The sequence below is a fragment of the Prionailurus bengalensis genome, chromosome C2 (genome assembly GCF_016509475.1).
Source record: "Prionailurus bengalensis isolate Pbe53 chromosome C2, Fcat_Pben_1.1_paternal_pri, whole genome shotgun sequence".
Classification (NCBI taxonomy): domain Eukaryota; kingdom Metazoa; phylum Chordata; class Mammalia; order Carnivora; family Felidae; genus Prionailurus; species Prionailurus bengalensis.
Window position 1 is genome coordinate 45,996,243 of NC_057350.1, and position 16,846 is coordinate 46,013,088.

General features: G+C 37.5%; 1 protein-coding gene across 1 annotated transcript in view; it reads left to right on the forward strand.

Moving 5' to 3' along the window:
• Positions 1–16,846, forward strand: part of EPHA6 (EPH receptor A6) — an 882,015-nt gene that overhangs the window by 854,165 nt on the left and 11,004 nt on the right. Inside the window, exons 17-18 of the mRNA XM_043593917.1 lie at positions 10,921–11,114; positions 13,458–13,529. Coding sequence (XP_043449852.1) covers positions 10,921–11,114; positions 13,458–13,529 — 266 coding nt within the window. The remainder of the gene's footprint in view (positions 1–10,920; positions 11,115–13,457; positions 13,530–16,846) is intronic.

The window sequence follows — 16,846 nt, forward strand, 5'->3', positions numbered from 1 at the left end:
AATTTCCACATAATCACACCCAGTGAGAGAGGAGGTCCCCAAAGGAAAGTAGTTGTACCTCCAGAGATAGACTGTTTTGTCCTTTTTGGTATATATAGTTTTCAAACGCAACTTTGTTTATTGTAGTATCAAAGGGCACTAAAACATTAACATTGTGCATCATTGTATTCTAGTGAGGGAGCTGGTATATTGGCAAGATCATGAGAGCTTTGGAGCAAGGTTCTTCAACCTCAGAACTGTTGACATATTGACTGTTGGGCTGAGTAGTTCTTTGTTGTGGGTACTGCCTTGTGCATTGTAGGATGTTTTGCAGTGTCCTCAGCCTCTACTCACCAGATGTCAGTACCATCTTCCCAGACATGATAACCAAAAATGTCTCCAGTCACAGATGGGGCACACAAATCACAGCCAGTGAAGAATCACTGTTTTAGTCTGGAAAGATCTGGGTTCAAATGCAAGCTCCACAGTTCACTGGCTGTGTTATCTTAGGAAAGTGGTTTAAGATTTTGAGATACTGTCTGTAACAGTATTCAGAATACTCAACTGCAGGATTCAAAAGAATTAGAGATAATGTCTGTAAAACACCAGGTACATAGAAGGTATTTAATTAATCAAATGTAATAAACATAGCTTGCATTTCTGAGAAAGTATTTTAGATTATGGCTCATTTAATCTTGAAAATAACTATCTAAAATAAATCCTATTATTACTCCCATTTCTAGGTGAGATAACTAAAGCTTTCTAGAAAGTTTAAATAACCCACCCAAGGTTACTAGCATTGGTAGAACTGAAGTTCAAGCCCCCTGCTTACTCCAAAGTGCATGGTTTTTTTTTTTATGTTTATTTATTTATTTTGAGAGGGAGAGCATGTACACAAGCAAGCAGGGGAGGGGCAGAGAGAGGGAGAGAGAGAATCCCAAGCATGTTCCATGCTGTCAGCGCAGAGCCCAACACAGGGCTCAATCTCATGAACTGTGATGAGGTGGTGACCTGAGCTGAAATCAAGTTGGACACCCAACTGACTGAGCCACCAAGTTGCCCCCAAGCTATACTGTGCAAGTCTAATTTTCAAAGAAATCTCTATACCACAGAAGTTCTACATAACGAAATCAAAGCATCTTCAATTATGTATGCCACTCTGTCATACAAGAAGTGTTTTCATTGTTTTCTGTTAGCAAAAGAATGCAGACTGACTCACTGTTGTTTGGAATTATAAATCTTTTCTGCAGTGTTCTGGGTTTTGATATTAAAAATTTATGAAATGTACCATTTTTATAACATTTCTCAAAAATATATACAGCAGTAGCTTAAAATCAAATTCTAATGATGGACAAATTTAGCCTACTAGCAGAAATGTGTCACAGGTACATTGAAGGTGCACAGCTCCTTACTGTTTTCTAGCTTTTTTTTTTTATGACACTGCTGGATAATTTTTATGTTATTTTCATTCAAGTTCAAAATAATTGTTGTTTATTATACAGTGGAAGTACAATGTAATGCTAGGAGCTATGCAGGTTCCGGAGATGACAGACACCAAGGGCACTGCAGTTCTCCCAACACTTACACTGTGTAATGTGCTTAACCGAAGAAAATGGAAGCAAAACATGAACAGCAGGAAACATTAAATAACCAAATCCCCACAGAGCTAATATGTAGGGAGGAGAACTAATGCCACATAAATGAGAGGTGACTTGGCTCAAACTAATGATCTGAACACAAGACCAGAGTCTTGGGTCGGGTTTGGTTTTGTTTTTAGTTTTCCCTTGACATAATGCCGTATAAAAAAAAAAAAAAAAAAAAAAAAAAAGTCTCCTTGAAGCAATTTGAAACCCTAATGTCTCCTGGGTATGGTATCATTTAGGCATATGCTACTAAGCTAGTTCAGTTTCCCAAAAAGATAGCCAGTATCAGGGATCATCTCATTTGAAAGCTTACAAGGAAACATAATGCTGTCTCAATGTTTCTGTGGGGTTTTATTCCCTTCAGTTTTCAAAAGTTTTTACGTAATAATGAGTTTTGCTTTAGATTGCTTTCGGAAACTTACCTGAAGAAACAAAATTGGAGTTTATCTTCAGGGTTTTCCTTTTATAGGTGATATGGTTGAAAAGAACCTTTTGACCTTGTCTGAATTGATTCCTTTTTTCAAAATTTATGAAGGAAGAAAATAACCTTTTACCATATTTCTTGTTTGTCCTCATAATTCTATAACCTTTTCAATTATAAATCAGTGTTTCAGCCAAGAATGGTGGATGTGTAGAATCCACTTACCTAGAAATGCAGTATGGTTTTATGAGTCGGAGAGTCCAGTCATTTCCAATTTTTGTCCCTGATTAGATTTTCCAAACTCTTCTTTATTACGTAATGGTTCTTGTGTAATGATCTGTGGAAGATACAGGAAATTGCTAAAGGCCCATTCCCATTATTTCAACTTTTCCATATTACCGAGGGAATTTTTGCATTTCTTTGAATATGTACTCTACCAAGGCAATTGTCAAAATGGCCTTCCTTTTCTCAATTTTTCAATAATTCCTTCTATTGGTACATAGAAAATAGCAACATTTTAATTAAATTCATACTAATTACACTAGCATAATGCATGTCTGCTGCAGAGGCAAGAGTAATAGGGGATATTATGAAAGGCAATTAATCACCATTGTAAATAATTCAAATGGCAAAGTTCTAAGTAGAGGAAACCAATAACTAATATACTACTACCTCGGTGTAATTTCCAAGGGAAACTTTTTTAACCAAACAACCACAAAGCTGAAGAATGTATACATGCCAGTAATGTTTTCATAAAAAATTAATTATACCTTCAATATATTTATAATCTTTAGCTCTTGCAAATTTTATTCCATCTTTTGCTGTCTTTGGAGCATTTACAAAGAGGACATTTTAAAATCTCCCTTTTCTTTGTACTCATAAACTATTTTTCCATAGCTTCTTAGTCTTAGTTTATCAGGACAGACTCTGGCCCTGTCCAGATTTTTGTCTCCCTGCATTTGCATTTGGAATTCTGTGGGAAACAGACCATTCAATGAAGGCCAAATCTAGACATAGAGGTTACAAAAACTCAAGATGCAGAGATGTTACCAAAGGTCCTGCAGATTAAGACTGCAATTTCAGTGACTCTAGAAACAGCTTTTTTAGCTAAAAGGTACTCTTGCAAGTACTAAGTCCAGTTCTCTTCTCTTCCTTAATGAGGAGACAGAGACTTGCCCAACTACTGAGTTTGTTAGTGACAGTTTTGGACTTTGATGCAGTACAAGTGACACCTTCACTAATGCTCTTTCCATGACTTACTCACTGAAGCAGTGTTACATATAAAGTGTTAGTTATCTGTCTTAACAAGCATGACTTTCTACTGTTGGGGGTAAAAGCTTTTCCAGATGACAAGTCTTACCATCAACAACCTTTCACCTTGAAAAGTCCTACGGTTCATATCGTTCCCCATTTTGTCCACTCATTCAACAGTCCAAAAGGTGGTAACCTACTGAGGACAAACACTCTATACATTTTATATGTCCTTGACATTCTATGGCGAGTTCCAAAAAGTGAGAGTTGAGAACTGCCTTAAGTGTAGACTTTTAAGAAACTTTTCATCTTAAAGTTAAAATGAGGAAATCTTCAGTTTCCACGCCCTAATGATCTACAAATTACAAATGAGCCTCTGAAAAAAACAAATTGTTTCTGCCTGTACCTTATTCATTCCCCTCTCTAGCCCCCTTTTTTCTTACTGTACCCTGAATTTAATTTTGGGTCTTGACTGCCTTTCACTGAATTTTAAATCCTAGATGTTGAAAAATATTGAATAACAAAATAAGTATAAGATTATAAATGTTATTTTCTTATGACCACTTCTTTCCTTCTTTTTTTTTCTCTCCCATGTAGATGCAACCTTTATATTGCATATTAGGAAAATAGATTACCGGTGTTTTCAGTATTATTGTATTACAAGTCCAAATATCCTAATATGTATAAGTAATCATTATCACAAAAAGTGAGTGTATACTGGGACCCTTTGCTTCACCTTCCCCCTTTTACCTGAAATTATAGGTTTTCCACAAAGCAATGATGAATATTTAGAGGGAAGATAAAAATAAAACCACTTCACATTCCATTTACTAGTATACATTTCAGTAGACTAAAATTTTGAGACAGTTTCTTTTAAAAGAAAGTATGAATAACTAAATTCAGTGTGCTTCTTTTTGGAGATACTCAGCAGTTTTAGAACACAAAATGTGATTCCCTACATAGCCCGAGCGGTCCTTGTTCAATGGTATTGTTCAGGGATGTCTCAGCATCTTCATATTGACTGTCTACTTCTTGTTTGCCTGGTTTAATAAAAGGTGCACCTTTTCCTGCTTTGATTCAGAAACTGTCAACACAATTGGAAAACTCATCAGATTCAGCAAGAACAGAACAGTCTGCTACGTGCCCCAACTGAGCCTTATGTTGATTCTAGGCTGCTAAAAATTGCAGTGTCGATGACAAGGAACCAGTACGGTCTGTTTAGAATAACCAGCCAGGTTTTAGATAATAAATTCTGACAGAATCTAATTCCTTCTACCTCTGCATGGAAATTATTACTGCAGTCATTTTCATATTTTTTCACTTTATTTTAATTTTCTTCTTGCATTTTTAAATAAGGGTTTAACCTTGTATAATTCTTCTCCACAGGATGACAGCCTACAACTATCATAAACCAAACTGTTACAAAACTCTTTCTAGTTAATCATCACCCCTTCATATCCTAAAACAACAAACCTCAATTAGTCTTTTAGACAAAGTACCCCATATGCTTCTGCTTCCTTGTCAGTCCTTAACTAAGGAATCAGAAAACACCTATAAAACAAAACTACTCACAAAAGACATGTTTATGAAGATAAAGGTTAATATAGGTTTTCTCAAGCTGCCCATAAAATAGTTTTCATAGATCACATATGTGACCATTGAAACTATTTTTTGACTTGACAAGGCATTGTGCTGGATGCTGGAAACCTATGGGAAAACGAAACAGTTGCTGCTCTTGAGGGGCTCAGCTCGTCCAGCTGAAAGAGCACAAGTGTTTTGTGGTGGCCAGAGCAAAGATCTGGACACAGCCAAATGTGAGGACTGGGAGCCAGGCTCCTGCAGAATTTCAGATATGGGAGGATGGGATCACAGCCCCACAGTCAAGATTGCTTTGCATGGGCTGTGGGAGATGATTGCAGAAAGGAATGAAAGGCAAGGACACCAGTTAGGAGGCTGTTATCAAAATGGGGAGTAAATCATTGGGAGAATTTAAAATGGAGCAGATTTGGAATACATGAAGGTAGTAGAATCAGAACAACTTAAGTTACTTTTGAGTATCAAGGCAGAGAGAGAGATCCACATGACTCCTTGATCTCTGCCTTGAGTCATGAGAAGAACAGCGATACCCTTTGCAAAGGACAGGAATTCCAAAGGAGGAATGGGATAGGTTTTGAACAAAATAAATCTAAGATATCTGTATGACAGCCTCATGAAGTTCTATGTCATGTAGGCGATAGATCTGAAACCCAGCAGAGATAGCCAAGCATACGCTGTGGACTGTGGCAGGCACACGCACATAGGTGAGAGTGAAGCCTGGAGGGCGCAAGAGCGTGAGAGAGACTCAGGACCTAATTCTGGCGGAATAAGTCAGGGATGTGGCTCAAGGCTCAGTCTGTTTTTCAGGGGATTATTAGCTATGCAATAACAACCCAATCTATTTATCAGCTTGAGCTTCGGTTTTCTTACCTATAAAATATGCATAACCATACTCACATAATAAAGTAATTTGAGACCTAAATAGAGACTAAATAAAGTGAGCTATGTTAAAACACCTAGTCCAGAGCTTGGCACGTAATAAGCTCACAGAGTTATATATGTTACTTGAATCTGAAACCAGAAAGCTCATAGGGAATTGAGCGCAGCATCGCCCAGCCCCCAAATTCTTTCTTCTCCTGTGTCCTGTCTTTACCAGTTGACCAAGTTCAAAAACCTGTCCTGCCATATCTAATCTTAACCCTATCATGTGTTCTTGTCAAATCAGTCCACTTTTGTACACCACAGCCATGGCCTCCGCTAAGGCCATCCTGATCTCTAGCCTGGATCCCTACAAGCCTCCTTCCTGGCCTCCCACCTCTCCCCATCCCAGGTGCACTCTCCACACTGCAGCCAGAGCGAGCTTTCCAAAGGCAAATCTGGTGTCATTTACTTGCTAAAACCCTAAACCCTTTGCAAAAAAGTCGTTTGTAGCATACAAAATCATTCATGATCCCAAGAAATATAATTTTACATAACCTTCCAGCCTCAAATCTTACCATTCCTCTCTTTGAAGATTCTAGTCTAGCTGCAGGAATCTACTTTCATTCCCTGATCAGGTCACATCTCCCTCCCTTCAGCCTGACCAGTTGACCCTGCTACCTTCTCCATTTCCTGTAAGATCCAGCTCACCTCCCCTGAGAAGCCTTCCCAAGACTGGGTTAGGCACTCCTTCCACATGCTCCTGTAACTCCCTGTTCTACTGGCATTTACTGTATTCAAACTCCCCAGTCTTCTTCGCCAGAATATGTGTTTCCAAAAGACAGAGGTATTTCTTACTCATTTGTTAACTCTTATATATAGTGTACATAGTATATATAGTGTGTATATATGTGTATATATATATATATATATATATATCTTTGGATGAATACATTTAAAAAGCTATTAGAAAGATGTTGCTGTCTGTTAACCATTTGTGGATCATATTGCTTAATCTTTCTTTGGCTCCCTCAAAGCCAGAATTTTTAGGTGTGCAATCTTAGGCAAGTTAAATCTCTCTATGTTTACATTCCTTATCTATAAGGTAGGGATAACGATAGTACCTACCTCATAGGGTTATTGTGAGGATTAAAAGAGTTGATACGTGTAAATCATTTAGAACTGGTACCTGGAAGTATCCAAGGGCTGTCATTAAGTGTTAGATGTTATTGTCACTGTTGTTATTCTTGTTATTACTATTATCCTATAAGGAACCTTCATGTTTGACACCTGACATGAACCAGGGCTCAACACATTTCACAAGGTCACAAGTAAATGATTGAGGAAACTTAAAAGTCAGAGGTCCTCAAGAAGAAAAGTCATGAGTTCCCCAATCCTCCCACTGTCCCCACAGAAAAGCATGCTAGGGCCAGACACAGTACTGAATTCATTATGGGTAAAAGTTCTAGATGAGAGACCACACTCTCTTATCACTCTCTCCTTTTCTAGAACAATTATGAGAGCAATTCTGTCAGAAGAGAATATGAAAGCCTGCTTGGCACCAAGCAGTGTGGCCTTGGGTGTTAACTGTTTATGAGAGTTGTCTAGGAGAGTGACCTTGAGGTCACTGGGAGTGGCCTCCAGACAGGAGGAAGAAGCCACCAGTCTTACAGAAAGTTGAGTTTGAGTCCAGTCCTTCTCTCCTGGAGAAGAGCAAGCCCCAGCGTCACCAGTTTTTGTCCAAGCAAGCCAGAGTGAGATCATGAGATCATTTTGGAGAATGCTGCGTGACGCACCAATTTTTTAGTAATACTTCCTTCGGAGGGGACTTGACATGCTGTCATGCTTGTACCGTGAATCCATCTTGGGTAGCTTGAAACTTTGGGTTTTCTAAGAATCTGCTATTCTACCGAAACAAATCCAAAATTTTCTTCTAATAACGTTGGTTTTGTTCAATAACATTTATTTATGTGTCAAGCACCATACTAAATGATGAGAATATAAAATCTACAGACATAATTCCCGCTTTCAGGTATGAATAGCCTTAGAGGAAAAGCAGATGAATGGTTACAATACAATGTAATAGAAGCAATAATAGAAATGTGTACAAGACTCAGAAGCATTCAGAAATGACTCTGTTCAGCCTGAGATAACATTTTGCAAACTATGAAGTAAACATGTGTTTGATTTACCCAGAATATAAAATTCAGGATCCAGATAAAAACATCAAAGTCCAATTGCCAAGTGCCATGACAAAAGGTAACACGGCAATCACTCCTAAAATTGTGTTAGTTGATATAAAATTGGAACGGAAGATGTTATCATGAGAACTGAAAAACATTTCTGAGGAATGGCCAGAGGAAAAGTTTGAAAGCTAAAGGAACTAGATTTAAATGCTAACTCTGCCATCTATGCTGTGTGGATTTAGGCAATTTTCCTAACCTCTCTGAGTCTAAATTATTTCACTTAAGAATAGGGATAATATGGGGAACCTGGCTGGCTTAGTCAGAAGAGTGTGCAACTCTTGATCTCAGGGTCCTGAGTTTGAGCCCACATTTGGGTGTAGAAATGACTTAAATAAATAAGACTTTTTTTAAATAAATAAATAAATAAATAAGAATAGAGATAATAATAACTACCATACTGAGTTATTTTAATCAGTCAATGAATATGCAAATCACCTAACACATGATGAATACTGGGTAAAAGCAGCTAATTTTTTTTTTCTTCAAAGTGTGGCCTCAGTTGTCATCTATTTTATTCTATGCACTTATAATTAGGTAACTGTGGTCAATCAACTAGAGAGCTCTCCTAGGGTAGGATTTTAAAGTCTTTTTATAATGGAATTCTATCCTATTTTTCTTTTTTATTATTATTATTTTTTTTATTCTCAAGTTAGTGTGCAGTGTAGTCTTGGCTTCAGGAGTAGAATCCAGTGATGCATCTCTTACATATGACACCCACTGCTCATCCCAAAAAGTGCCCTCCTTAATTCCTGTCACCCTTTTAACCAACCCTCCACCCCTTCACCCCCATCAACCCTCAGTTGGTTCTCTGTATTTAAGAATCTTTTATGGTTTGCTTCCTTCTCTGTTTTTATCTTATTCTTCCTTCCCTTCCCCTATGTTCATCTGTTAAGTTTCTAAAATTCCACATATGAGTGAAATCATATGATATCTGCCTTTATCTGACTGACTCATTTCACTTCACATAATACCTTCCAGTTTCATCCATGTTGTTGCAAGATTTCCTTCTTTTCCATCACCAAGTAGTATTTCATTGTGTGAGATATATATATTTCATTGTGTGAGATATATATATATATATATATATCCCATCTTCTTAATCCATTCATCAGTTGATGGACATTTGGTCTCTCCTTAATTTGGCTATTGTTGATAGCACTGCTATAAACATGGGAGTGTGTGTGCCCCTTCAAATCAGCATTTTTGTATCCTTTCCTATACTATTTTTCTTAGTTACTTTTCAAAACTATCTACAGTAGTTTTGATATACTAAAAAGTGTTGTAAAATATCTTAAAATCCAAGCCTATTCAGTAGCAAAAATAATCAGAAAACAGGTAAAAAAAAAATCCTGTTCAATAATGAGATAAAATGAATTAAAAAAATGCTATTATCCTGATGGGTTAAAGTGTTCTGGTCACAAAGACACTGATGGGGTTGTGGGAAATCCCCTATTACAAAAAAGCTAAAGCTTAGCAGCTAAGAGGTTCTGGAAGGCATATTATTGCTCCTTTTTTACAAACTGCCTCTAGCATAAATTACGGATATTTCAGGGTCCTGTCAAATAGTGGCCATTAAAAAAGAAATTAAGAATTAAAGAAAGCATGTAGATATTGCTACAGTAAAGAGAGGTCTCCTGTTAGCAATATTAGCACTTGCATTTTTGTATTTCTATTGTTGATGAGGGGCAGGGATGAGGTTGAATTGTGCCTGTCTTTAACTATCAGTCTGTTCCTCAGTTTCCCACCTCAAAAATGGGGAATGAACCCTTTTCTTTGTCTTTCTCCCAGAGAGGATATAAGAATAAAGGGTCACATGAATCCTTTGAGCACTTCACAAAAATAAATAAATAAATAAATAAATAAGCTGTATAAATTCAGAGTCAATTATATCATATTACTAGGAAATTCTCAGGTGGGCTGTATATGAAGTAGATGATAATCCTGCTTTATCTTCTGTGTGATTTCCTAAGTAAAACAAAACAAAACAAAACAAACAAAAAAACTTACTATCATCATTTGTTACTCTTAACTTTGACTTCTCATAAGATTCCTTTCACTAGAGCCACACTGTCCTGTACGGTAGCCATTAGCCACATATGGCTATTTAAATTTAAATTTTAACTAATTAAAATGAACTAAAATACAAAATTCAGTTCCTCAGTCTTAATAGCCACATTTCAAGCACTCAACAGGTACTTGTGACTACTTGCTGTCATGTTGGACAGAGAGAACATTTCTGTCATCACAGAAAGTTCAATTGGACCGTGCTGGCCCCAAGGATACTCAGGCTGAATGACCCTAATGCTCTGTGGCCTTAAGGTAACCATTGATAGCATTTCAAGGATTGAATGACCCTAGAAGTTCTGAGAGGACTTCATAATCACATCAGTGTCAGACTAAGGGAAAGCCAGAAGTAAGCAAAGAGAAATTAAATAGGCAATAAATAAGAAAGAAGGAATGATAGCCAGCAAAAGAATACACACTGACATTATTATAAAAGGATAAAAAATGACTCAGAAGTTCAGTGCTTCAGCAGAGGTATAATTTTACTTAAAACATTTGCCACAGGTGGTTTGTACAAAATGCATCAATCCAATGCTGACTTTCTGATGTCCTAATTGGGTTTTCAGACATTCCAGCTAAATCACACAGGAACTATTTCTTGAAATTGTGATGAAGCTTAACCTCCCTTCTGAATACCTCATGTTTAAAAACATTTTCCTCAAAGAGGTGTCAGCAGATATTAATGTAGATACTTGCAACTTGTGTATTTATCTTTGTTTGGGCTGCTTGTACTCACAAGTAATTTTCATGTTTACCAAAATTTTGGCCTCTACTTCCTATATAAAAAGGAATTATAATTTAGCATATATTGTGTTATTTGTTCCAAAAAGTAAGAGACTAACCTATGTATGTTTGCATTTAGGTCATTCTGTCCATTGAAGAAGGCTATAGACTTCCGGCTCCCATGGGCTGTCCAGCATCTCTACACCAGCTGATGCTCCATTGCTGGCAGAAGGAGAGAAACCACAGACCAAAATTTACTGACATTGTCAGCTTCCTTGACAAACTGATCCGCAATCCCAGTGCCCTTCACACCCTGGTGGAGGACATCCTTGTGTAAGATGCATCGTGTCGATTTTTCCCCCTCAACAATCATTTCTTTCAGGCTATAGACAAGACTAACAGGTAGAGAGGAGAAAGTTTACTGTAATAACTGTCTAGTTGCCAACCTTTTAGAATATTTTATACAAACCATATTTTGTTTATCAGCTGAAAAAATAATTTATTAACATTGTTAAATGGATTTTTTTAAAGAAAACAGGTACTCCTTTTGTTCTCTCCATATCTAATCTTTCTGAATTACTTTATATATATATATATATATATATATACACACACATATATATGTACATATATATACACATAAAAATATATGTATATATGTATATGTATATATATATATATATATATATATTCTTTTTTTTAACCTGTGGGCATCTTTGGTATTTGTATATCTTTTTTTTTAATTTACCTATCCTTCCTTGCCTCTGTAAGTAGTATTGGTATATATTTGCAGCCTCTTTAATTTTCTTGTCCATTCTATGTTCTGTCCCTCTATTTGAAATGGCAAGCAAGACAGGGGCAATTTGTGAATCAGCCAGGAGTGAGGGTGTTTCCTGCTGATATGATCACACTCAGCTATTGTTACTTTCCATTCCTAAAACCAGAAAAAGACAAATGACAAGACAAGAAAATGAAGGCGCTCATACACCATTTTGTAAAAGTCAGTAGAGTTGAGAAGATCTACTCCTCTCTCTCTAAAAATCAGTTATAAGAAGGGGGGAGTGTAGAAGAAAAGAAACACTACTATCTATGTCTGAAAAGATTACATTTAAAATATTTTCAGACTGGGAATATATGTCTTTATTTAGCCAAATAGGACTTAGAAATACCCAAAGTATTTCCAAAGCTCACTTTCCTAACTCAGGCGACAGCCAACAGGATATACAGATGTTCAACTTTAGGTCATAGGTTCAAGTTGGTGCAGGTTTTAGTAATAAGGCCACAGACTCTTCAAGGACTACTTAAAGCAGGCCTCAGTTCACTGCAGAGCACACAAGAATTCACCTCTAAATCACTAATTGGCAGCCTCAGTAAAGTGAAGCCAAGCATGAAATAGCTAGAGATTAAACTATTACTCTAGCCCATCTTCCCTAAAGCAGTCCAACAGAGGAAGCTTAAAGGGCGGCAGGGGGAGGGGAACGATTTAGGATTTTATCATGAAAGGGTAGTCATTGAAGGATTTTAAGCAAGAGAATGGCATGATCACATTTACATTTCTGCAAGATCACTCCAGAGCTGATTTAGACTGAGTGCAAAACAAGGAACAAGACTGGAAACAGAGACAGATGCTTATAGAAACTCAAGATAGAAAAGATTAGGGCCTGACTCATGAAATGGGAAAAAGCGTGGGGTCAGGAGATAAGAGAATGGATTTATTATCAGGCAAGGAAAAAAATGTGTCTTGGTCGCCGATTGAATATGGAGGGAGGAGAGAGAAGAATCAAGAATTTTGTCAAAGTTACTTTCTTAGACAAGCTGGCTTATATAATATTACCACTAAGAGAAAGAGAAAGAAGGATAAGGTTCTAGAATAGAAATGAGACCATTTCAAGTAAGCTGAATTGAAGGTGCCTGTGGGGTGTGTGGGTGGAGATGTCCAATAGGCAGTTATATGTGTAGGTTGAACCTCAGGTGGAAAGATCTGAGCTGAAGATTTGAAGATCATCAACATAGAGACTATAGCTGAAGATTCATGAATATTAAGATGACCCATGGAGACTATAAAGTATGCAAATTAACACAGGGGAAGAGCACAACACCAAGATTTAAGAAATAAGCTGAAGGAGAGTACCCAGAGGAGACTGAGAAAGAAGAACCGGACAGGTAATAATGAAAGCAGGGAAAGAGTAGTGTCGTAGGAGCTAAAAAAAAAAAAAAGAAAAAAAAAAGAAACAAACAAACAAACAAAAACAATGGGGAGAGTTCTCAAGGAGTGTAATGCCCCAAGTCTTCACAAAGCTTCAGTAAGATAAAAAGTGACGTGGGCCCATTGGATTTAGCAACAGAGTGGTCAGGTATTTATGCGCAGCCTTAGCGAGAGCATTTGAATAAAGTTGTGTGAGACAGACTGCAATGGAGCAGAAGTAAATATGAGGTCAGAGAGAAGAGCAATACAAAGCACTAAGAAGCCTGTCTCTGAAGAGAAAGAGAAGTAGTTGGAGAAAATATTTCTTGGTTTTTGTTTTTATATGTCTTATTGAAGAGATGGGTATGCATTGACATGGAAGAGAAAGAGCTAACAGAAAGAGATCATGCAGTGAGTGTGCATTAATGGAAAAGAACTTTGGTTATCTATAAACTGAACTCATTTAATCTGAGCCTTTCATTGTGGTATAGGGTAAATGGACCCCACAGCCAGTGCCCATCAACAGAGCTCTCTAACTGTTCTATGGCTGTAGAAGCAGGCAGGTAAGAACCTTCTTTTTGAAGAAAAGTAGATAAAACCATTTCTTCCCTGCTTTTTCAAGATTATGAATGTTTATTGTACTTGGAAAATAATGATGAAGATTCTAAGATGAGAAATATGCCAGAAAGTCAAAATGATCCTGAGGTAAAGTCAACATGAGGGCTTGTGTCTTAAGGCCAGAAATTTATGGTTTGATGTTATATGCGGTGTCCTGTGGACAGGCCAGCAAATGGCAAGTCTGTGATGGCACCACCACACATGGGCAAGAGTTGCATACTTGATATAAAGTTGGCAGTTTCATTTGATGACTGATTTGCCGTCCTTGTTTCTGATAAAGATATATGGGCTAGTGTTTTCTGCTGTTAATGTACTTTTGTTTGAGGGGCACCTGGGTGGCTCAGTTGGTTAACTGTCCGACTTCGACTCAGGTCATGATCTCACAGTTCATGGGTTTGAGCCCCACCTCGGGCTGGGAACCTGGAGCCTGCTTCAGATTCTGTGTGTCCCTCCCTCTCTCTCTCTGCCCCTCCCTTGCTTGTGCTCTCTCTCTCTCTCTCTCTCTCTCTCTCCCTCTCAAAAATAAATAAGCCTTTTAAAAAATTAAAAAATATATTTTTTTTGTTTGAGAAACAAAAGGAACCAGAGTTCTAAGGGTACTAGGCCTAACCATTATCACCATTCTTATTTTCACAGCAGCCTGAGAGGGTTACCCTTATCTACCCCTTCACCTCCAATGCCACCTACCCACTCTGTCCCTGATCCCAGAGAACTGGGACTGTTTAAGGGCAAGAGATGTGGTATGAAGGATAGCATGTTAGCTGAAGAATGTGTGGTTTGTTTTATGACCTGCCCCATCTACCCCCCAAGTCCCAAAGCCCAGTCATCTGTCTCCAAGTGATGTTGGTTTAAAGAAACATGACAGAGAATAGAATTTCAGTCTTTCCTCCCATTTATCTTTCAAACAGGTAAAGGAGTTTAAGTGTATAATCCACGGCAACTCTGATTAAACCCTCCTGTACTCTTATTAAACATCAAGTATTCCCAGACTCCCAGGTTTCTCCCACACTTCTACACTGACATAACTCTCTCATCCACTAGGGTCCCTATGGTTTTTATTCTACTCTAATTGCTTTTTTCTCAAGAATTCACCTGAGAAGCTTTTATCCTTTCTTTTGACAGAATAGTAAGAGGAGAAGAAATTAAAGGCAACAAAAGGGATGAGGAAAGCTGTGAAACCCACAGCTCAATAATTTTATACTAGCATATCAGAAATTTTATAAATCTTGTATCGGCAGTTTTTCCTTTCAAAAGACAGAACACCCAATAGAAAAAATGTTGGTCAGAGAAAGCTTTCATTGGAGCAGCGCTTCTAAATAATGCTGATATTCTCATGCCTGGCATGCTCCCATGGGGATATGCAGAGCTCTATAATTCGGAGCATTCTTACTTTCTGTCCTACTCACATATGTGGATATATAAGTGAGCATAGCAATATTATAAGTATAACTTTAAATCCAATTGATTTTTAAAAAAATACCTTGTATACTTTATATAAAGTTGTAAAAAGTACCTTATAATGTAGGCATTCATCCTTTTATAAATGTGAATTTCACACTACCTTCACTTTTATTCATTCTACAATGTTGCCTTATAACCTCCTTTTGAAGAAGTATTTGTAGCTGTCACATGGTGCACAGCCCCTGGGAGAAGAGGCTCACTTTGAGGCCAAGGCTATATGGAGAATGGCATCAGGAGCAGTTCCTGGCCATGACCTTTGAAACACCTCTTGCTCCCTTTCCCCTGACCCTCATAATAAATGCTATAGCTACTCTCAACCCCAGGCCAAGCATACTCCCATGAGGCCAGGGTTACATGTGGGGTCCGGTGGTTTAATAGTATAAAGTGAACTGATAACTATATGGGAGCCCCTTCAACCAGCTCAACCTTCCCCCACCATACCCACATTATTCTACACATTCATTCTCCAACCTCTTCAGCTCTCACCCCTGATTCCTCCATTCACTCAGCATACTGAGTACACTAGGCTGAAGTCAGCTGGCCAGTGCCTTTTTGGAGAGTGCTACCATATGGTGGGAGAATAACACTTTTCTCCAGTCGCTGCTCTAGATCCCCAGCACTAACAAAGGATTTTACACATTATGAGCTCTTTTGACAACATCAGGTGAAAAGGTGGCATTCAGGGATGGGCAGCTGTTGACCCAATGGGCCAGTCATTGATAGTCACCTGCCTCAGAAATCATGTTCTGCCAAGTTCAAGACACTTAGAAATATTCTCACTGCCCACTGGGCCATAGTTAGGGATCTTAGAATATTTTAGCTGTTAGAAACTAGAACCACCACTTTCCTTCCTATTGAACTTTCAAGCACTTGGCTACCTACTTGGCTTCATGATATGTGAGTCATAAAGGTAGGAAAAAGTTCAAACCAGTATCAAAATTGAGAACCTCTGCTTAGAGAACCACAAGTAAACATTACAAGATTAAATGGTACTACCTCTTCTGTACCATTTATAAAGCACTTGGAATGTTGTCTTCTGAGGGCAATAACTTTCAACAATTTGATATAAAATTTTCCATTCATTTTGAAAAGATCTTCCTCAATGCTGTCTAGGCTTTAGCACTTGCTAAAATCAGTTATCTCTATATACCAAGTCATGGATAAACTTATTTTGTTTAATTTTTTTATAACTAGAACTTTTAGTGGTATTTTCCATGACATAAATGACTGGCTCACCAAAACCAGTGCTGTAATTGATTAGCAAATCTTTGGGGGAAGGAAGAAAAAATATTAAATGTTAATCAGGAAGTGTGAACCTTCTACCTGTTAGAAAATCTAAATTTAATTCACATGAACTGTTGGCACAAGCTACTGATAATACTGATATTAATACCAATACTAACACTGATAAAAATCCCAATATATATCATCAATAATAACAATTATCACCATTTGTTGAAAGCTTAGTGTGTGCCAGTTATTGTACTAGGTACTTTTATCTATTAGGTCATTTACTCCTCACTATAATTATCCCCATCCCTCACATAAGGAAATGGAGACTCAAAGAGTATAGCAAGTAATTAGTGGATTGGGTATTTTAACAAGGCCCACCAAATGCAAAGCCCTTGTTCTTTCCACCACACAGTATGCAATCATGCAAAATGTCAAGATATTTCCCAATATGGCACTGTTTCAGAAATACGAATATAGGAAAAGAGGATACATTTTTTTTTTTTTACATTTCCAAATAGGTTTTCTCTGGACTAATCAGACTTCATGGATGGGAGTATACTAAAAGCCC